The 21,277-nt window shown below is 42.8% G+C and overlaps 1 protein-coding gene across 1 annotated transcript in view; it reads left to right on the top strand.

Moving 5' to 3' along the window:
* Positions 1-21,277, top strand: part of otogl (otogelin-like) — a 57,723-nt gene that overhangs the window by 19,064 nt on the left and 17,382 nt on the right. The window contains exons 18-27 of the mRNA XM_045697212.1: positions 3,680-3,848; positions 4,372-4,446; positions 4,614-4,657; positions 4,964-5,147; positions 5,896-6,003; positions 6,684-6,822; positions 11,433-11,564; positions 11,867-12,013; positions 12,266-12,385; positions 12,853-12,969. Of these exons, the coding sequence (XP_045553168.1) occupies positions 3,680-3,848; positions 4,372-4,446; positions 4,614-4,657; positions 4,964-5,147; positions 5,896-6,003; positions 6,684-6,822; positions 11,433-11,564; positions 11,867-12,013; positions 12,266-12,385; positions 12,853-12,969 (1,235 nt within the window). The remainder of the gene's footprint in view (positions 1-3,679; positions 3,849-4,371; positions 4,447-4,613; positions 4,658-4,963; positions 5,148-5,895; positions 6,004-6,683; positions 6,823-11,432; positions 11,565-11,866; positions 12,014-12,265; positions 12,386-12,852; positions 12,970-21,277) is intronic.

Below are 21,277 nucleotides of genomic sequence, written 5' to 3'. Positions count from 1 at the left end.
TGACTACATCAAGCTTGTGACTACAAATTTGTTGGATGCATGGCCGTGATTACAGGGCAAAACAGACCAAAAGGACTTGGCAAAACACTTAACCTGTAAAGGTTTAAGACTTGCTGCCGCTCTGATCTGTTCCATATCTACATGAAATTGTTAGAGCACTACGACCACATACTGTTTCAGTTCAATTGGTACACCATCCTCAAAATATGTTAATAATCCAGCAACTCTTTCCCCTCCCACAATGCAACATAATTTTTAGAATGCTGCACTACATATACAACAAAACCGCAATAAAGTACTTTATTGTTAAATTGTATTGTAATAAAATTGAATATGTAATTATATTTTACAGCAGCATACCAATGAATATTAGGTGTTTTATATCACTTGCACTTGTAATGCCCTTAACAAAGGTGTCTAAACTGGCAATGACTACAGGTAAAAACAGATCAAAAGGACATGGCTAAACACTAGTGAAGTTAGGTTTGATACCGGAGCTCCGAGGCTTGCGTTGAATTTGCTAAGCAGCTAACTTCGAAGCAATGTGCCGATGTACAGTGGGGGAAAAAAGTATTTGATCCCCTGCTGATTTTGTACGTTTGCCCACTGATAAAGAAAGGATCAGTCTATAATTTTAATGGTAGGTTTATTTGAACAGTGAGAGACAGAATAACAACAAAAATATCCAGAAGAATGCATGTCAAAAATGTTATAAATTGATTTGCATTTTAATGAGGGAAATAAGTATTTGACTCCCTCTCAATCAGAAAGATTTCTGGCTCCCAGGTATCTTTTATACAGGTAACAAGCTGAGATTAGGAGCACACTCTTAAAGTAGGAGCACACTCTTAAAGAGAGTGCTCCTAACCGCAGCTTGTTACCTGTAAAAAAAGACACCTGTCCACAGAAGCAATAAATCAATCAGATTCCAACCTCTCCACTATGGCCAAGACCAAAGAGCTCTCCAAGGATGTCAGGGACAAGATTGTAGACCTACACAAGGCTGGAATGGGCTACAAGACCATCGCCAAGCAGCTTGGTGAGAAGGTGACAACAGTTGGTGCGATTATTCGCAAATGGAAGAAACACAAAAGAACTGTCAATCTCCCTTGGCCTGGGGCTCCATGCAAGATCTCACCTTGTGGGGTTGCAATGATCATGAGAACGGTGAGGAATCAGCCCAGAACTACACGGGAGGATCTTGTCAATGATCTCAAGGCAGCTGGGACCATAGTCACCAAGAAAACAATTGGTAACACACTACGCTGTGAAGGACTGAAATCCTACAGTGCCCGCAAGGTCCCCCTGCTCAAGAATACATATACATGCCCGTCTGAAGTTTGCCAATGAACAATCTGAATGATTCAGAGGACAACTGGTGAAAGTGTTGTGGTCAGATGAGACCAAAATGGAGCTCTTTGGCATGAACTCAACTCGTCGTGTTTGGAGGAGGAATGCTGCCTATGACCCCAAGAACATCATCCCCACCGTCAAACATGGAGGTGGAAACATTATGCTTTGGGGGTGTTTTTCTGCTAAGGGGACAGGACAACTTCACCGCATCAAAGGGACGATGGACGGGGCCATGTACCGTCAAATCTTGGGTAAGAACATCCTTCTTTCAGCTAGGGCATTGAAAATGGGTTGTGGATGGGTATTCCAGCATGACAATGACCCAAAACACACGGCCAAGGCAACAAAGGAGTGGCTCAAGAAGAAGCACATTAAGATCCTGGAGTGGCCTAGCCAGTCTCCAGAGCTTAATCTCATAGAAAATCTGTGGAGGGAGCTGAAGGTTCGAGTTGCCAAACGTCAGCCTCGAAACCTTAATGACTTGGAGAAGATCTGCACAGAGGAGTGGGACAAAATCCCACCTGAGATGTGTGCAAACCTGGTGGCCAACTACAAGAAACATCTGACCTCTGTTGGTTGCCAACAAGGGTTCTGCCATCAAGTACTAAGTCATGTTTTGCAGAGGGGTCAAATACTTATTTCCCTCATTAAAATGCAAATCATTTTATAACATTTTTGACATGCGCTTTTCTGTTTTTTTTGTTGTTATTCTGTTTCTCACTGTTCAAATAAACCTACCATTAAAATTATAGACTGATCATTTCTTTGTAAGTGGGCAAACATACAAAATCAGCAGGGGATCAAATACTTTTTTCCCTCACTGTACGTATCACTTTATCAGAAGTACGTCATCAATGACGTCTGAAGCTTCATTTGATCAAGTGCTTTTTCAAACTGTGTGTTGCAAAATACGAGATCCCACTGATTTCACCATGGTTCTAGTGCCTTCTTCGATTAAAAGCTGCTTTCACCGAACACCAAACTCTACTGGACACCGGACTTACAAATATATAGTTAGGAGTTTGTCCATCAAATTTCACTTGACTGGTATCTTAGCAGGTAGAGTAGGGGACTATGGAACATTCAGGGATGTGAGGGAACGTACGGCCCAGTACATCACCTGGGCCAAGCTTTCTGCCATTCAGGACCTCTATACCAGGTGGTGTCAGAGGAAGTTCCTAAAAATTGTCAAATACTCCAGCCACCCTTGTCATAGACTGTTCTCTCTGCTATCGCACGGCAAGCAGTACCAGAGCGCCAAGTCTAGGTCCAAGAGGCTTCTAAACAGCTTCTACCCGCAAGCCATAAGACTCCTGAACAGCTAATCAAATGGTTACCCAGAACATTTTATTTTATTGTATTTGATGAGGTCGAATCCCGTTGAAGGCACAGTATTTAAAAAGTCGTTTATGTGAAACCACACTTTCTGCACTGTTGTTCAAATATTTGGTTTTAGTTAGTATAGTATAACATTCTGTCTTAAGCATCCTAAATAATACCATAGATTCAGTTAAGAAAAATGTGTAAACTTGAAGGGAAAAAAGTGAAGCATGGTGTTAACTTGGTATTCTCTCAATTATAGGCTACTAAAGCCAACGACTTGCCGCTGTGCCACAAAGTGTTAATGAAAACTAGAGATATTCATATGCTGCTATTTATTGCTGACCAGCAGAGTTCACTATATGCATTGTGAACATACAATGAAACTCAGAGTAAATAACAATTGTTTGGCCCATTTTTAGGTTTGAGACTTTCTGTCACTGATCTGTTTCCTACACATATTCAATTGTTAGGAAACTACTGCCACATTTCAGTTAAATTGGTACAGCACTCTCACTGATGGGTGCAACAAATATAGCCTCTTACAAGGCATGCCTCAAAATATGTTAATGAGCCAGAAACAACAATACCATGCATCCACTACTGTTGAAAAGGTTTTTGGCGGTACAAAAATACGGTATGGTACTGTGTTCTGAGGTGTACAGCTTTCTCACTTACGAGTGCAACAAATATAGCTTTTTACAAGGCACACCTCCAAATACGTTAATGAGCCAGACATTCTTTCCCCGTCCACAACATTTTCCCACAATGCACCATAATTCACAGTATGCTACTGTAAATATACAGCAAAATATACAGCAAAATTTTACAGCAGTGTAGCGGAATGCCATTGAGCCCCCATAATGCATTGCTTTTTACAGTACTGCACTGTACTGTAATATAGAATTACAGTAGCTAACTGTATATTTTTGGCTGTAAAGTTACAGCAATTTGTTACAGTGTAGGTGGTGTGACGAAGGTGTGTAACTCAGGTGTGTGTGTGTAGGGGTGGTGTGTATGGGTGGGATGCTGTTCCAGTCCTGTGTGTCGTCCTGTGGCCGCTCGTGCCGCTCCCTCTCCAGCGGAGAGACCTGTAACCATGAAGACTGTGCTGAGGGGTGTGGCTGCTCAGAGGGCAGTTACTACGATGACGTACGACAACGCTGCGTTCAGCCGTAAGACTCCGCCCCCTTACACATTATCACCTAACATGCATCTTGCCTGGCTACCCAAACACCTTGCTTCGGTAAAACGCTACGCCACGTCCATGGACGTTAGTTTCTTGTCCGCAATGAGTCTGGATCTTAGTATCTCCACAACGATTTCTGGAACGCAAACCAATTCTAACCGTTCTGATTGGTCCCAGAAATCGATGAGTGGGGCCAGAGCCAGAACCCATGTTTGTAAAGCAGCATTTAGAAAATTCATCATAGGCTTTGATACTCGATTGCTTATAAATGATTAAATCGCTGTTGACTTTGTTTTGGAAAACAACCCAAATTTCAACATCACCACAAACGACTTCAATGATGGCAGTCTCAGACTGAAGTATGTAGCAAACATAGAGCAGTGGAAGAATTGAGTTTGAGTAGTCAGGCAAGTATGCACCATAATCTTGATCAAAAGCACATTATCATCATCATTGTCAAACACATAGGACTTGACCCTTCCATCATCCTCTCCTCTTTTCTCTCTCAGGTCTCAGTGTCATTGTTACTCTATTGGCGGGGTGTCCCAGCCAGGGGAGGTGTCCTTCAGCGCCGCCGGCCCTTGGTAAGCAGCCTCACACACACTAGCCATGATACATAGAAGGTTCATAGAGAGGTTATAGAGAGATCACTTCACAGACATAACGCCCTTCAAACAATCTCCCTGATTGGTCATGTTAGAGCTCTGAAAAATGTTTATTCTCTTTCTCCCACTCTGTCTCCCATCAACAGTCTTTGCAGGAATGGAAGGATGGAGTGTGTACCAGAAGAAAGAGGTAAACCAACCATCCCTCTCGGCAGGTAGCTTAGTGGTTAGAGCAGTGGGCCAGTAACCGAAATGTTGCTAGATCAAATCCCCGAGCTGACAAGTTAAAAATCTGTCATTCTGCCCCTGAACAAGGCAGTTGACCCACTGTTCCTAGGCCATCATTTGTTCTTAACTGACTTTCATAGTTAAATAAAGGTTAAAATAAAGTTTTTTTTATTTTCCTCTCCATCCATCCATCCATCCATCCATCCATCCATCCATCCATCCATCAACAAAGCTCTGTTTCTGAATGACTTCTGTCTTTGTGTTTTAGAGCCGGAGCGAGGCCAGTGTCCGGAGGGAAAGGTGTTCCACGGCTGTTCTGAACCCCAGGGGGTCCAGGGGGTGGTGGCTTGGCGAGGAGGTGTGGCCTGTGAGCTCACCTGTCGGAACCTGATGTTGAACCTCACCTGTCCTCCCACCACGCCCTGCATACCTGGCTGTGTCTGCCCACCTGGGTAGGGTGTGTGTCTGTGTGTTAGTTTAACTCTTTTAAAAAAAAATGGAGTCGATTGGCGCACCCTTGCGTCAAACTAATTAACATGATAAAAAAATCCCCATCAAAATCCATCTGTTTAAGTTTTAAAGTTTTTTTGTATGGGCTGCGTCTCAATCCAACACATCCTCCAATGTCGGCCTTCCACATCTGCTGTGGAAAGTGGCAGAGCTACAGCGCTGTTTGTCAGACCTGGAGACATCCCGAAAATCAGTCTTCTCACGAAAAAACGTCTGTAGCGTCCGAATGGTTTGGCCTACAAACTATGGAAAGATAAGGTTCACAAAGATGATGGTGTTCTCAGTTTTGTAACATCCAAACCGTTTAGGGTACAAACTAATATCAGGGGAGGGGAGACTCGTTCTATGAGTTTTGGAAGTAGTATGGAAGTAGTTTTGTGCCGCAAGGAATGTGTTATTCAATGCATTTTCTATGAGCTATGGCAGTAAAGGCCAAATTCAATATTTTATCAAATAATGTTTTTAGACATTTTTTTTAATACCTGCAGGGGTCCTAAAATTCCAAATCAAATAACTAAATGATCAATGGTATGACCATCTTAAAACAATTCCGTATGTTAGCTTAATATTACCAGGCTTAGGTTTTTAACACAGAAATAAGTACTTTATTAACACACACATGCTTGAGCCCTGATTGTTGTAATGGTTCTACCTGACTGTGTGTGTGTGTGTGTGTGTGTGTGTGTGTAGGCTGGTTCTGCACCGTGGGGAGTGTTACTACCCAGAGAACTGTCCCTGTGCCTGGCTGGGCCTGGAGTATCTGCCAGGAGAGACCGTCGACACCCCCTGTTACAGATGGTAAGACCCTCCCCAAAAACCTCTACCCAAAAACAATATTTTGGTATTTGTTTCATTAGTCCATTATTGATATAGTCCCAAAATGTTTTGCATGTCAGAAATAACGTTTTCAAGATATACAGTATAACTTTCATAATACAGAAATACAGCCGCTATGATGCACATTGACTCAGTACTGGTACTCCTTGTACAGTATATAGCCTCGTTATTGTTATTTTATTGTGTTACTATTTCCTTTTTTTATTTAGAAAATATTTGTCATACTTTTTAACTCTGTATTGTTGGGAATGGGCTGGTAAGTAAGCATTTCACTGTAAAATCTTCACGTTGTATTCGGTGTATAGGACCAATACAATTTGATTTGATTTGATGCCAGCTGTATTTCTGTATTTTGAAAGTTATATATCTTGAAAACTTGATTGCTGACATGCACAACATTTAGGGACTATATCAACAATGGACTAATGAAACAAATACCAAAAGATTGTTTTTTGGTGTATGTTTCCATTAAGGATTGTTAAATGCTGTTAACATGAAATAAAATAGAGCACTAGCATCCTAAATATTGTTCAAATGCTCAATTGTGTTTCATTTACTGTCTTCTCTTTGTCTTTATTTTTGTCTGTATGTTTTTCTCCCCCTCTGTCTATCTATCTCTCCCTGTCTCTGTCTCTCTCCAGTGTGTGTCACCGGGGGTATTTTAACTGTAATTACTCTCCGTGTCCGGCAGTATGTACGGTCTACAGCGACAGACACTACCACACCTTCGATGGCCTGGAGTATGACTACCACTCGGACTGTCAGGTCTACTTACTCAAGGTGTGTGTGTGTGTGTGTGTGTTTTTTTTAATGAACCTTTATTGAACCAGGGAAACCCACTGAGCCCAGAGTTTCATTTCCAATGGTGCCCGGAGAACAGCAGTTCAAGCAATGTGAGCAACACATTTAAGCATGATCACAAAACAATTATAGTTACATCATTTCAAATAAATTACGTTACATTCAAAAGGGCAGTAGAAACAAATACATACAATCAATCAAAACAAGTGCAGTTTTCATAGATCCATTTTTTAAAATCCCTAAATTCACCTTTTGGGACCAAAGAATAAAGTTTTAGAGTGACCTGTAGGTCATTCCAGGACGGAGGGGCATAGTATCTGAAAGCTGTCTTCCCTAACTCAGAGGAGACCCGTGGAACCTCTAGTACCAACCAGTCTAGAAACTGAGTCTTATAGTCTTACTAGATTTCTGAGTCTTACTAGATTTCCAATGTGAGGTGAGTGAGGTGAAATAGTATGGGAGTTTCTGGAGAAATGCTTTATATATGAATAATAGCTAATGTTGGGCCCTTCTGGTAGTCAGAGTTTCCCAGCCAACAGAACTATAAGAAACAATGATGCATACAGAAATGATCACCAGTGGTAAAACGCAAGGCTGGGTGATAGATTGAATCTAGAGGTTTTAACACGGTGTTGCTTGAACAATTTTCCTCCTATTTTCAAAAGTGAGAAAATATTTATTTATTTACATGAAACCAATCTTTACTCGCAACTTTTTGTCAGCTTATCAATGTGTGTTTTAATGGACAACTTATCCAAATACCTACATACTTATAATGCAGGTCTAGCTCAATTTGGGCTACTGTCAATGTACAGATACAGGTCTTTAGGATCAATTTCACAAGAGCTGGAGACATAAACTTGGTTTTATCAACATTTAACACTAATTTAAGATCGGTGAGCGATTCTTGAATTGAATTAAAGCCAAGCAGAAGGTGGTGAATGGCTTGCTGCACTGAGGGGGCACGGGAATAAATAACTGTGTCATCCACATAGAGCTATAAGCCCCAGTTAGGACAGTGCAGTGCTGTTTCCTAGCTAGTGCATTAACTATGTCATTTATGACTAGAGAAGCAGCCAAGATGGTGCTGTGTCCTGGCCTAAAGCCTGACTGGTGAGTATTCAGGATACATTTTCTATCTGAAATGGACCACAGCTTACCAAGGGTTCTAATATTTTCACCTGACATGAAAGTTTTGAAATTGGGAAATAATTATTAAGATTGCAGGAATCACCACCTTTATGGAGCGGGAGAACAAGGGCTGCCTTCCACACCTTAGGAATAGTAACCAAGAGAATGGATAGATAAAAAACATATGTCAAGGGCACCATAATCAGAGGTGCAGCAAACTGTTGAAGACACGGGTCAAGCATGTCTGCCCCAGTGTATTTTTTAACATCAACAGCTAAGAGAGCGTCCAGAACATCCCTAGTAGTGACTTGCCTGAAGAGAGAACAGTGGGTCTCTCTGATTAAACAGGGTTGCATCAGAGATTAGCTTGTATTATGTTCATGAACAGTATTTCCAGAGTTGTCCTTATTGCTGCTATTTCACCTTTCAAATAAATGTCCCGCTGCAATAAAATGTTGGTTAAACTCGTCAGTTATTTCAGTTTTGTCTGCTATAGTATTGGGAGTTCAATAGAACCTCATTGGGCAGAAAGGTGTGGCTGCTTCTTTTTAGTGATTTAATAGCCTTCCAAAATGTAGTTGGATTGCCACGAGGGTCAGATATGGAATTAATGAAATAGTTCGATTTAGCCCTTTTTTATGGAAGCAGTAAATATATTTCTAAGTTATCTGAAGATGAACCAGTCAGCAGAGTTACCAGTGTGTCTGGATTCAGACCAAGCTTTGTTCCTTAGCTAAATTAACTCATCAAGTTCAGGCTTGAACCATGGATTGGCTCTATCTTTCATTCTTAATCTCTTCATAGGAGCATGTTTATCAGATACAGAGATAAACATACTAAAGAATTGTTCAAGGTCAAGTTCTGCTTCCGGAGTGTCATTAACACTAAGTAAGACTCAATGGTTAAGGTCATGTCAGAACCCTACTAATGGAAGTGTTTATAGTTTCTCTTAGCGATAAGGCATGGTTAAGTTTTAGGCAACTTTGTGTTTCTGACACAGACTTTGGGACAGTGGTCACTGAGGTCCCATAGCAAAGACACCACTAGTTAAGTATTTAGGAGGGTTATTTGTAAGTATGAAATCAATCAGAGTTGATTTAGCAGGATTCTCCACATTCAAACAAGTGGGCTCTGAAGTCAGTTGGACTAAGTTCGGATCAGTACATGCTGATTTAAGACAATCAGACGAGGGAGTAAGCTAATCGAGATTCAGACCCCCCGATATCACTATTTCAGAGGCTATTAATGGAGCTAGTTGCTCCCGCTGTGGCGTAGGGAGGTCGATAGATCCCAGCAACATAGAAATGAACATTCTGTGAAATAACATTTATAACTAGTAGCTCAACTAGTAGGTCACCTTAAAGTTGTCTTTCACATAAATTGCTACACCGCCACCCTTCTTTGTCCAATCACATCTGTAAACTTTTTAATCATGAAGTGCAATGGAATTATCATCAACAGAGCTTTTTAACCATGTTTCAGAGCACACTAAAATGTTGGGATTTGTATCCCGGACCCAAATGTCCAACATGTCCATCTTGGAGATAATACTTTGGACAATTAGCCAAAGCCCGAGCCTCATTTTAAAGTCTGCTGGAGAGTGTACAGTTGGAGACTGGCAGAGCAAACAGTACTAATGGGGGAAATAGCTCAACAGGATTACTGATTTTAGCAGCCCTAGAACTGAGAGAATTTCTAGCAGACCATACACGGGACTGAGTAGTAATAACGGGAATAATCTAGGGGCTTGGGCTGTCACTGGGTTAGCGACTGTGCTATGTTTGAAGAGAGCCGCTGTGCTCCTCGGCCGTTTGTGTGTGTGTGCGTGTGCGTGTGTGTGTGTAGGCAGATTGGGATCAGGGAAAGGGGATCCAAGGAGTTTCTTTAATCTGGGAACGATTTTTAATTAGAGCGACTGAGGTAAGCAAAGCTGTAGCAACACACACACACACACACACTCCTGAGTAACACAAAGAGAGGCCTGTTCGCGGCAGACTCCCAGGGATATAAAATTAGAATCAGCAGGACGTTGGGACATTCCAGTTCTAATCAAGGTTCTGTGGTGGCTGGACTGGCAGCCATATTAGGTGTTCCATCTAATGCTGATCACATCACATTTCTCTGTTCTGTTGTCTATTCTTTTACCCAGGGCTATGAGCTATTAAGTCACCCGATCCTTCCGGAAACAGATATGCCTTTTAACTGACAGGTACACTAAGATACACTACATGGCCAAAAGTTTGTAGAACATCACATTCCAAAATCATGGGCATTATTATGGAGTTGGTCCCCCTTTTTCTGCTAACAACAGACTCCACTCTTCTGGGAAGGCTTTCCACTAGATGTTGGAACATTGCTGCGGGGGCTTGCTTCCATTCAGCCACAAGAGCATTAGTGAGGTTGGGCACTGATGTTGGGCGATTAGGCCTGGCTCGCAGTCGGCGTTCCAATTCATCCCAAAGGTTTTCGATGGGGTTGAAGTTCTTCCACACCGATCTCGACAAAACATTTCTGTATGGACCTCGCTTTGTGCACGGGGGGCATTATCATGCTGAAACAGGAAAGGGCCTTTACCACAAAGATGGAAGCACAGAATTGTCTAGAATGTCATTGTATGCTGTAGCATTAAGATTTCCCTTCACTAGAATTAAGGGGCCTAGCCCGAACCCATGAACCCCCCCCCCCCCCCCCACTGACCATTATTACTCCTTCACCAAACATTTTCAGTTGGCACTATGCATTCGGGCAGGTAGTGTTATCCTGGCATCTGCCAAACCCAGATTCTTCTGTTGTACTGCCTGTTGGTGAAGCGTGATTCAGAGAACTTGTTTCAACTGCTCCAGAGTCCAATGACGGCGAGCTTTACACCACTCCAGCCGATGCTTGGCATTGCACATGGTGATCTTAGGTTTGTGTGCGGCTGCTCGGCCATGGAAACCCATTTCATGTTCCTAGACGTTTCCACTTCACAATAACAGCACTTGACCGGGGCAGCTCTATGATGGTGCCATGTTGAAAGTCACTGAGCTCTTCAGCACGTGCCATTCTACTTCCAATGTTTGTCTATGGAGATTGCATGGCTGTGTGCTCAATTTTTTATTTTTTTTCCCATGTCAGCAACGGGTATGGCTTAAATAGCTGAATCCACAAATTTGAAGGGGTGTCCACATACTTTTGTAATTATATAGTGTATGTCAGCTCTTTTCATGACTTTGCTATCTGCATCATTCAGTACGTTCCCTACCCTGAATGTGATGTTGCTACTGTAAATGTCAGAGTCCCCCAGAGGAACACTGAGCGCCAGGAATGCACTCTATCAGCCCTGGGGACAGACCTGCACACCACACACAGTACTCTTTCCCCAGAGTATAGATGAAGTGCAGTCCATAGTAGCCCAGGATAAGGACTGCTCTTTCTCTCTTGCTCGCTCTCTCTCTCCTATCTCTCTCTCTCTCCAGAGTATAGATGGTGAGGTGTCCATCGTGGCCCAGAATAAGGATTGTTATCAGAGTGGGATCGTCTGTATGAAGATGCTGGTCATCCATGTTGGATTCACCAAGATTTACTTCAACGACAACTCAGGCCAGCCTGTGCGCATCACACACACACATGCACACCAACTTTTCCCTTCTCACTCTAAAACCTGAAAGTCCGTGAGCGCTCCCTGGTGGACAGTACCAACCCTCCTTTAGGACTAGCTAGAAACTCTTACTGATCTGATAGCCGCTCTAACAAACAAATTATTTGAGTTTATGTGTTTAGTACATGTGACACTCTGATGTGTCAAAACCAAAGTCTGGTCCGGTGTGTGTGTGTGTGTGTGTGTGTGTGTGTGTGTGTGTGTGTGTGTGTGTGTGTGTGTGTGTGTGTGTAATCTCTTCTCTTCATCCAGAGCCCCTCCAGTGTGGTAGGTAAGGGGTCAGAGTTTGAGCTGTGGTCAGCAGGCTACTACACAGCCATCCACTTCCCCAAACAGGACCTGACCGTTCTCTGGGACCGCAAGACAACCGTGCACATCAGAGCTGGACCACAGTGGAAGGTCAGGATACTTTTACCTCTCTCTCTCTCTCTCTCTCTCTCTCTCTCTCTCTCTCTCTCTCTCTCTCTCTCTCTCTCTCTCTCTCTCTCTCTCTCTCTCTCTCTCTCTCTCTCTCTCTCTCTCTCTCTCTCTCTCTCTCTCTCTCTCTCTCTCTCCAGAACTGAGTTGGAACAGTCACACATCCACCCACCCCCACCCCTATTCCGTCTTTTTCTTTCTCGCATCTCCCTCTTTCTCCCCGTCTGTCTCTAGGGTCTCCTGAGTGGTCTGTGTGGGAACTTTGACAGTGTGACGGTGAATGACATGACCACGTCCAGTCACATGGAGGTCAGCAATGCTCAGGGCTTTGGAGACAGCTGGGCCCTGGGACAGGTACACACACAAAGTGGAACTTTAAACTCCGAACCATCTGCTCTAACTCCCACTTGGAACGATAACTACTGAACTAAACAGATTCACAGCGATTTTTGGATTTCTCTCTAATGATAAAAATTAAGCCTAGAGTAATGAATACCAGCTGGCTAAAAGGGGGAACATTTCTTTAGTTGGGAAAGTGAAAGAGGTCTATTTCCCCGCCCCTACCCTTATTCCAACTGCCCCCCCCCCTGCTTCCACCCTTCAACCCAGTCTCCTGCGTCTCTAGGGCCTACCTGTGATATTTAAGAGAAATCAGACACCCACTCACTGTGTGTGTGTGTGTGTGTGTGTGTGTGTGTGTGTGTGTGTGTGTGTGTGTGTGTGTGTGTGTGTGTGTGTGTGTGTGTGTGTGTGTGTGTGTGTGTGTGTGTGTGTGTGTGTGTGTGTGTTTGTGTGTGCGTGCGCGTGCCTGCGTGTGTCAGTGTGAGAGTGACTATGTGGTGAAGAGAGCGTGTGAAGGAGACCTGGGTAGACAGCCGTACGCCAAGAGAGAGTGTGCACTACTCTACAGTGACATCTTTATCCCCTGTCACAACGTGGTGAGTACACACACATACACACACACTCACACCCACACTGGGGAGTGGGTTATGGGAACGATTCTTATCTGCTCTCAGTAAACATGCTCTACTCTCAGGAGATATACACTAATGGACACACACGTACAGGGTTCAGGTTAAATGTGGGCGGCAGGTAGCCTACAGTCTTAGAAAAAAGGGTTCCAAAAGCGTTCTTCGGCTAGGAGAACTATTTTTGGTTCCAGGGTTCTAGGAGTTCTATCTGGAACCAAATGGGTTCTACCTGCAACCAAAAAAAGGTTATTCTAAGGGTTTTCCTATGGGGACAGCCAAAGAACCCTTTAAGGTTCTAGATAGCACCTCTTTTTCTAAGTGTAGCCGTTAGAGCATCCGACCCGACAAGGTGAAAAATCTGTCAATGTGCCCTTGAGCAAGGCACTTAACCCTAATTGCTCCAGTGTCACCAAGATAATGGCAGACCCTGGCCATGGCCCCACTCTCCAAGGGTGTGTCAGGGGGAGTTGGGATATACAAAAAACACATTTCCAATTCAGATATTAATACACACTAGTATATGTGTGAAAAAGGACAAATATAAGCACCCACCAAATTATTATTAAGTGTGTGCAGCCCTGGAAGGTGGGTTGTTGGAAGTTGTGTGGTCTTATTCCCTGAGCGGCCAAAAGATGGTGCTGAATGACACCATCTGCTTACAAATTCAATAATAAAACAATAACAAGAGTGACCCTTATTACGCTGACAGTTTTAGTAAGATAATGTATGTGAAGGTTTATTTTTGAAAATATTATTGTTTATTGGGTGTAGTTTGTTGTCATGACAAAGACTGCACACATGCACATGCATACCATGCATCTCTAATGTCTAATCTGTATAGGGCCATAAGCAAACAAGAAAATACACATCCAGAGGTGACACTACTCATTGCCGGTGATTTTAATGCAGGGAACCTGAAATCTGTTTTACCTCATTTTTACCAGAATGTCACCTGTGCAACTAGAGGCGACAAAACTCTAGATCACCTTTACTCCACACATAGAAACGCATACAAGGCTTTCCCTCGCCCTCCCTGGTAAATATGACCATAACTCTATCCTCCTGATTCCTGCTTACAAGCCAAAACTCAAACATGAAGTACAAGAGACGCGCTTAATACGGAAGTGGTCCGATGAAGCAGATGCTAAGCTACATCACTGTTTCACTAGCGAAGACTGGAATATGTTCCAGGATTCATCCAATAACATTGAGGAGTTTACCACATCAGGCACCGGCTTCATTAACTTCTCTAGGGTAGGGGGCAGTATTTTGACGTCCGGATGAAAGGCGTGCCCAAATTAAACTGCCTGCTACTCAGGCTCAGAAGGTAGGGTATGCATAGTATTAGTAGATTTGGATAGAAAACACTCTGAAGTTTCGAAAACTGTTTGAATGATGTCTGTCAGTATAACAGAACTCATATGGCAGGCAAAAACCTGAGAAAAATCCAACCAGGAAGTGTGGAAATCTGAGGTTTGTAGTTTTTCAAGTGATTTCCTATACAGTATACAGTGACTTAGGGTTCATTTTGCACTTCCTAAGGCTTCCACTAGATGTCAGCAGTCTTTAGAACGTTGTTTCATGCTTCTACTGTGAATATGGAGCGAACAAGAGGGCCTGGAAGTTGATGAGTGAGAAAATGACATGAGCTCAGAGGTGCGCGCTCACGTGAGCGTTAGCTGTGTTCCTTTTCTTTTCTGAAGACATTGGAATTGTCCGGTTGGAATATTACTGAAGATTGATGTTAAAAACGTCCTAAATATTGATGCTATACATCGTTTGGCATATTTCTGCATTTGGAGTAGTGGACTGAACACGCAAACAAAAAGGAGGTATTTGGACATAAATATGGACTTTATCGAACAAAAAAAACATTTATTGGGGACCTGGGATTCCTGGGAGTGCATTCTGATGAAGATCATCAAAGGTAAGTGAATATTTATAATATTATTTCTGAGTTTTGTTGACTCCACAAAATGGCGGGTTTGGTTTCATGTATGAACGCTGTACTCAGATTATTGCAAAGTGTGCTTTCGCTGTAAAGTTTTTTTGAAATCTGACACAGCGGTTGCATTAAGGAGAAGTGTATCTATAATTCTTTGAATAACAGTTTAATATTTTATCAACGTTTATGATGAGTATTTCTGTAAAAAGATGTGCTCATTCACCGGAAGTTTTGGGAGGCAAAACATTTCTGAACATTACACGCCAATGTAAAATGGGTTTTTTGGATATAAATATGAACTTTATCGAGCAAAACATACATGTATTGTGTAACATTGAGTCCTGGGAGTGTCATCTGATGAAGATCGTCAAAGGTTAGTGATTCATTTTAGCTGTATTTTTGGTTTTTGCTTGGAAAATGGCTGTGTGGTTTTCTTGTTTAGGTGCTGTCCTAACATAATCTAATGTTATGCTTTCGCCGTAAAGCCTTTTTGAAATCGGACAATGTGGTTGGATTAACGAGAAGTGTATCTTTAAAATGGGATATAATAGTTGTATGTTTGAGAAATTTGAATTATGAGATTTTTGTTGTTTTGAATTTGCCGCCCTGCTATTTCACTGGCTGTTGAATAGTGTGTCCCGCGGGTGGGACGCTAGCGTCCCACATACCCCAGAGAGGTTAATAAGTGCATAGACGACGTCCCCACATTGACTGTACGTACAGTACATAGCCCAACCAGAAGCCATGGATTACAGGCAACATCCTTACTGAGCTAAAGGCTAGAACTGCTGCTTTCAAGGAGCGGGACACTAATATGGACGCTTGTAAGAAATCCTGCTATGACCTCAGGCGAGTCATCAAACAGGCAAAGCATCAATACAGCACTAAGATTGAATCCTACTAGGCCAGCTCTGACAATCGTTGGATGTAGCAGGGCTTGCAAACAATCATGGATTACAAAGGAAAACCAAACCGCGAGCAGCTCAGTGACATGAGCCTACCAGATGTGCTAAATGTCTTCTATGCTCACTTCGAGGCAAGCAACACTGAACCAAGCATGAGAGCACCAACTGTTCCAGACGACTGTGTGATCTCGCTCTCCATAGCCAATGTGAATAAGACCTTTATCCCTTTGACGTGCACAAACACACAGGTGTGATCCTTTCACAGTGGTCCATGCAGCAAACCGGTGTGATTAGAACACTTGATTAGAACATCTAGCATTTGAGCTGGCCACACCGTTTTTTCACATATTTTCTTTCTTATAAAAACAGTCTTTATAACGCTATGTCCTCAATGTGAGCAGTTTATTTTTGGATGCAATGTTCAGACATTCACAGAAGTAGCAAGAGTGTAATACAATTCTCATCCATATCGGAGAAATGTAGGCTACATTAGTCCTAGTGCTAACTGAATAAAGAGTGAGCTAACGCAAACTGTCATATTTAGCCAACTCTCAGCTGATAGAAACCATAATATGAATTAGCTAAGAGCAATTACTATTTACAATTTATCAAATCACGGGTGAGCTCACCAGTGATTGAAGTAATTGAGTAAAACACTTTCTAAAACACTAATGTAATCTGACGGTGGGCAGAGTTTGTCCGCACTGCCATGTTTGTTTTTCTGTGTCAACCAAATATAAGAAGAGGTGACAAGATGAGTTGGGTCTGTTTGCAGTATGCATTTCAAAGGCGAAAGGGGCTGTGTGATCTACCATCATTTACTTCCCATCATTCTCTTCCTGAAGTTTACTCGAAAGATGAGTGAACCATCCCATCACCTCGTTTTTCTATAATATCTTTGGTTTGACAGACATTTATGTGATAACCAGAATGTATTGAATAATGTCAACAAACATTGCTCCACACATAGCCGGGCAAATAGCTTAGCATTAGCTCATCATACTCAGTACAACCTTTGAAAAAGTATTTTACACACATCATATGTGCCCATTAAAATCTATGCAAGAATCAGAATGCATGATTTGTCACCAGTACTTGAAAACATATGAATTAAACAACAAATAAAGAAATGATTACCACACAAACCATTTTCTGACAGTGATTTATGGATACAAGTGGCTCTTGCCGGTGTAATGATACTGATCGCCACAGATAGTTTTTTTTACGTTTCTACTGTTGTGGCTAGATGGAGTAGCTAGGCCTTCAACAGCTCTATCTGGTCATTGTGTCAGGGACAATTGTAGCTAATTATAAGCCTACGTTAAACCATCTGTGGAGACAAATCATCAGTATCAATGCAACGGCAGCCAATCACATCTCCCCTGACACTCACTTGGAGCCATTTAGTGTTGTTGTTTATGTATGTAGCTAGTGGGCTAAGCTGTAGCATTAGCAATGTCTTTCAAAAGGAGACAACTCACAAATGCGGAAATTCTGGAGTTTTTTGTCAATTCTGACAATGATTCTGACTATGACAGTGAGGAATCAGATTCTGAAAGTGACACTGAGTAGCTGCCCCCAGCCTTGTGGCCATTGAGAACCCTGAATCTGAGGAACCTTTTCCAACCGACAAAGTCCCAGATCCCTTTGAAGATGCTGGTGGTGATGGAGGGAGACCAACAGTGGGTAAAGTACGAAGGGCCTGCGGTAGCTGGAAGGCCGCCAGCCATTTCACCCTTCCTGGTCCTGCTGTTTGCTTTGATGAGTTCCAGTCGGGAGTGCAAAGTCCCTTGCCATCTCCCTCCGAGGCAGAGTGCTTCAAGCTATTTCTGACAGAGGAAGTGGTGGAGACATAGTGGAGGAGACCAATCGTTATGCCTTGGACCTACAGGAGAAGAGAGCCACAGGGAAGGTGGACCACCTGATGGGTGAGAGAAAGATCAACCCAGACTGTGTGCTTGACTATAATCGCAAAATGGGGGCAGTGGATATGGCGGACATGATGAACAGCTTTGTGGCATGCGCTAGGAAAACCACCAATTGGTATATATTTTTCCATCTGATCGGTACTGCTGTCCTCAATGGCTAACAAATGAAATGATTACTGAACAAGGTTTTTTGTAATTGGACATACAGTTCACATACAAATCAAATACAGTTCCATTATGCAATTAAATGGATAATATCTCACCCACCTCCTCACTCCCTCATCCTCCCTACTCCCTCTCCAAACAGTATGTTGCGAGCATACAAAAGCTGTCCTCAATCTTCGGCAAGAAAGATGTCCAGTTCAAGTTACGATGTTGGCATGTTATGTTTAATACTGTGTGTGTGGTTTCTGAAAGTACAGAATAAAGAGGAATTATAGGTAATTATAATGAAATATCAGGATATAGCAATACATCCATATTACAAAGAAGTAACTTAATAACTGAAGAGCTCCACAAGGGCTCCACTAGGGAGCAGGGTAGTAGAGCTATGAGGGCAAAATGAATACACAGGCCAATGCAATGGTCATGATAAGGCCAGGGCAGCTTTAAAGGTTTAATACTTCTTTGACTCCATTAGCGTTAGCATTGTTTTACATAACTAATAGAAAAATGTAACTAAACTCAGCAAAAAAAGAAACGTCCTCTCACTGTCAACTGCGTTTATTTTCAGCAAACTTAACATGTGCAAATATTTGTATGAACATAACAAGATTCAACAACTGAGACATAAACTGAACAAGTTCCACAGACATGTGACTAACAGAAATGGAATAATGTGTCCCTGAACAAAGGGGGGGGGGGGTCAAAATCAAAAGTAACAGTCTGTATCTGGTGTGGCCATCAGCTGCATTAAGTACTGCAGTGCATCTCCTCCTAATGGACTGCACCAGATTTGCCAGTTCTTGCTGTGAGATGTCACCCCAGTCTTCCACCAAGGCACCTGCAAGTTCCCGGACATTTCTGGGGGGAATGGCCCTAGCCCTCACCCTCCGATCTAACAGGTCCCAGACGTGCTCAATGGGATTGAGATCCGGGCTCTTTGCTGGCCATGGCAGAACACTGACATTCCTGTCTTGCAGGAAATCACGCAAAGTACGAGCATTATGGCTGGTGGCGTTATCATGCTGGAGGGTCATGTCAGGATGAGCCTGCAGGAAGGGTACCACATGAGGGAGGAAGATGTCTTCCCTGTAACGGACAGCATTGAGATTGCCTGCAATGACAACAAGCTCAGTCCGATGATGCTGTGACACACCGCCCCAGACCATGATGGACCCTCCACCTCCAAATCGATCCCACTCCAGAGTACAGGCCTCGGTGTAACGCTCATTCCTTCGATGATAAACGCGAATCCGACCATCACTCCTGGTGAGACAAACCCATGACTCGTCAGTGAAGAGCACTTTTTGCCAGTACTGTCTGGTCCAGTGACGGTGGGTTTGTGCCCATAGGCGATGTTGTTGCCGGTGATGTCTGGTGAGGACCTGCCTTACAACAGGCCGACAAGCCCTCAGTCCAGCCTCTCTCAGTCTGAGCACTGATGGAGGGATTGTGCGTTCCTGGTGTAACTCGGGCAGATGTTGTTGCCATCCTGTACCTGTCCCACAGGTGTGATGTTCGGATGTACCGATCCTGTGCAGGTGTTGTTACACGTGGTCTGACATGGCGAGGACGATCCGCTGTCCGTCCTGTCTCCCTGTAGCACTGTCTTAGGCGTCTCACAGTACGGACATTGCAATTTATTGCCCTGGCCACATCTGCAGTCCTCATGCCTCCTTGCAGCCTGCCTAAGGCACGTTCACGCAGATGAGCAGGGACCCTGGGCATCTTTCTTTTAGTGTTTTTCAGAGTCAGTAGAAAAGCCTCTTTAGTTTTCTAAGTTTTCATAACTGTGACCTTAATTGCCTACCGTCTGTAAGCTGTTAGTGTCTTAACGACCGTTCCAGAGGTGCATGTTCATTAATTGTTTCGAAAGCATGGGAAACAGTGTTTAAACCCTTTACAATGAAGATCTGTGAAGTTATTTGGATTTTTACGAAATATCTTTGAAAGACAGGGCCCTGAAAAAGGGATGTTTCTTTTTTTCTGAGTTTACATAAGCACAATTCTCCTATAACACCATAAAGTTTTGAAATCAGTACCTCAAGGGTGCACGGTAAAGGAATACACACAGAATACATTATACTCCATACATAAATAAGGTGTGCTACAGTAGAAATTACATAACACAATACACAGAAACTGTATTATGATAAGGTAATAAGGAATGTACTTTGATAGGAATTCACATAGTAATTATTAGTAAGGAAAACAATGACAAAGGCAATGCGGGCGCCAGCCGGAAAATGCACCAGGGGGAAAAAGTTTGGGCAGGTTCTGTTCTGACTGGAGATGCACAAATATCTGCATATGACCTGAGAAAACTTTAGGGGAGTGCTTGGGCTCTCATGGAGTAGAAAAATGTATCCGGCTCATCTAGCTAATCCTCGCCTTACATTAGCATAGCATGCCTCTAATGTAAATTGTCTGACACGGTGAAATGGGCTACTTCTATGTTCATTAATAAGGAGGCGGAACGCACATAATTTCAAACTGTTTGAAAATCATGTAAAATGTACAACTTGAAACATAGCCTATAATTAGCAGGCAGCGAGCCTTGATTTGAGGGCAGTTAACTGTCCTGTTGCGTAACAATTACATTTTAGAACAAATTCTGGCATCACACACATAAGAAAACTCATGCTGGGGGGACCGAGATATTTGGAACTCACGTGAAAAGGTTAAACAAGTTAAGATTCACATGGCCCCTGGACCCACTCCAATTCGCATACCACCCAACAGTTCCACAGATGACACAATCTCAATTGCACTCCACACTGCCCTCTCCCACCTGGACAAGAGGAACACCTATGTGAGAATGTTGTTCATTGACTACAGCTCAGCGTTCAACACCATAGTGCCCTCCAAGCTCATTACTATGCTCAGCATTGGCGTGTGTTCATGGATGCCAAAGGAAGCCAGGATTCCCCAAAAAAATGACCAAGAAAAAAACATAAAAATAATTTAGCTTTTGTCTTTCTGTGTTTCATAAATTTCCTTTAATTCGCAGGAGGTTAAATGTCTCTCACCGGAGAAAGCATCCAATTGAAAGAAACAGCACCCCTCTGTCTCTGTATGTGTAGCCCATCTATGGTGTCTGATCAAAAAGCGTATGACATTGTTGCTGCCCGTAGCTTTGAATGCAAGGGAAGCCAGCGAGCATTTGGCGTCCCTTGATAAAAACATTATAAAATAATAGCCAATCAGCATTGTGCTAAATTGAGTGAGCTCAGCTGTGAATGGTCCTGGCTCACCAAAGAAAAGTCTCACGGGATTGGTTTCAGACCAATCACATCAGAAGACAAACGTCATTGACAGAAAACTTGAATTGTTGC

The sequence above is a fragment of the Salmo salar genome, chromosome ssa16 (assembly GCF_905237065.1).
Source record: "Salmo salar chromosome ssa16, Ssal_v3.1, whole genome shotgun sequence".
Classification (NCBI taxonomy): domain Eukaryota; kingdom Metazoa; phylum Chordata; class Actinopteri; order Salmoniformes; family Salmonidae; genus Salmo; species Salmo salar.
Note: the sequence above shows the minus strand (reverse complement) of the source record. Positions and strands in the feature narration are given on the sequence as shown.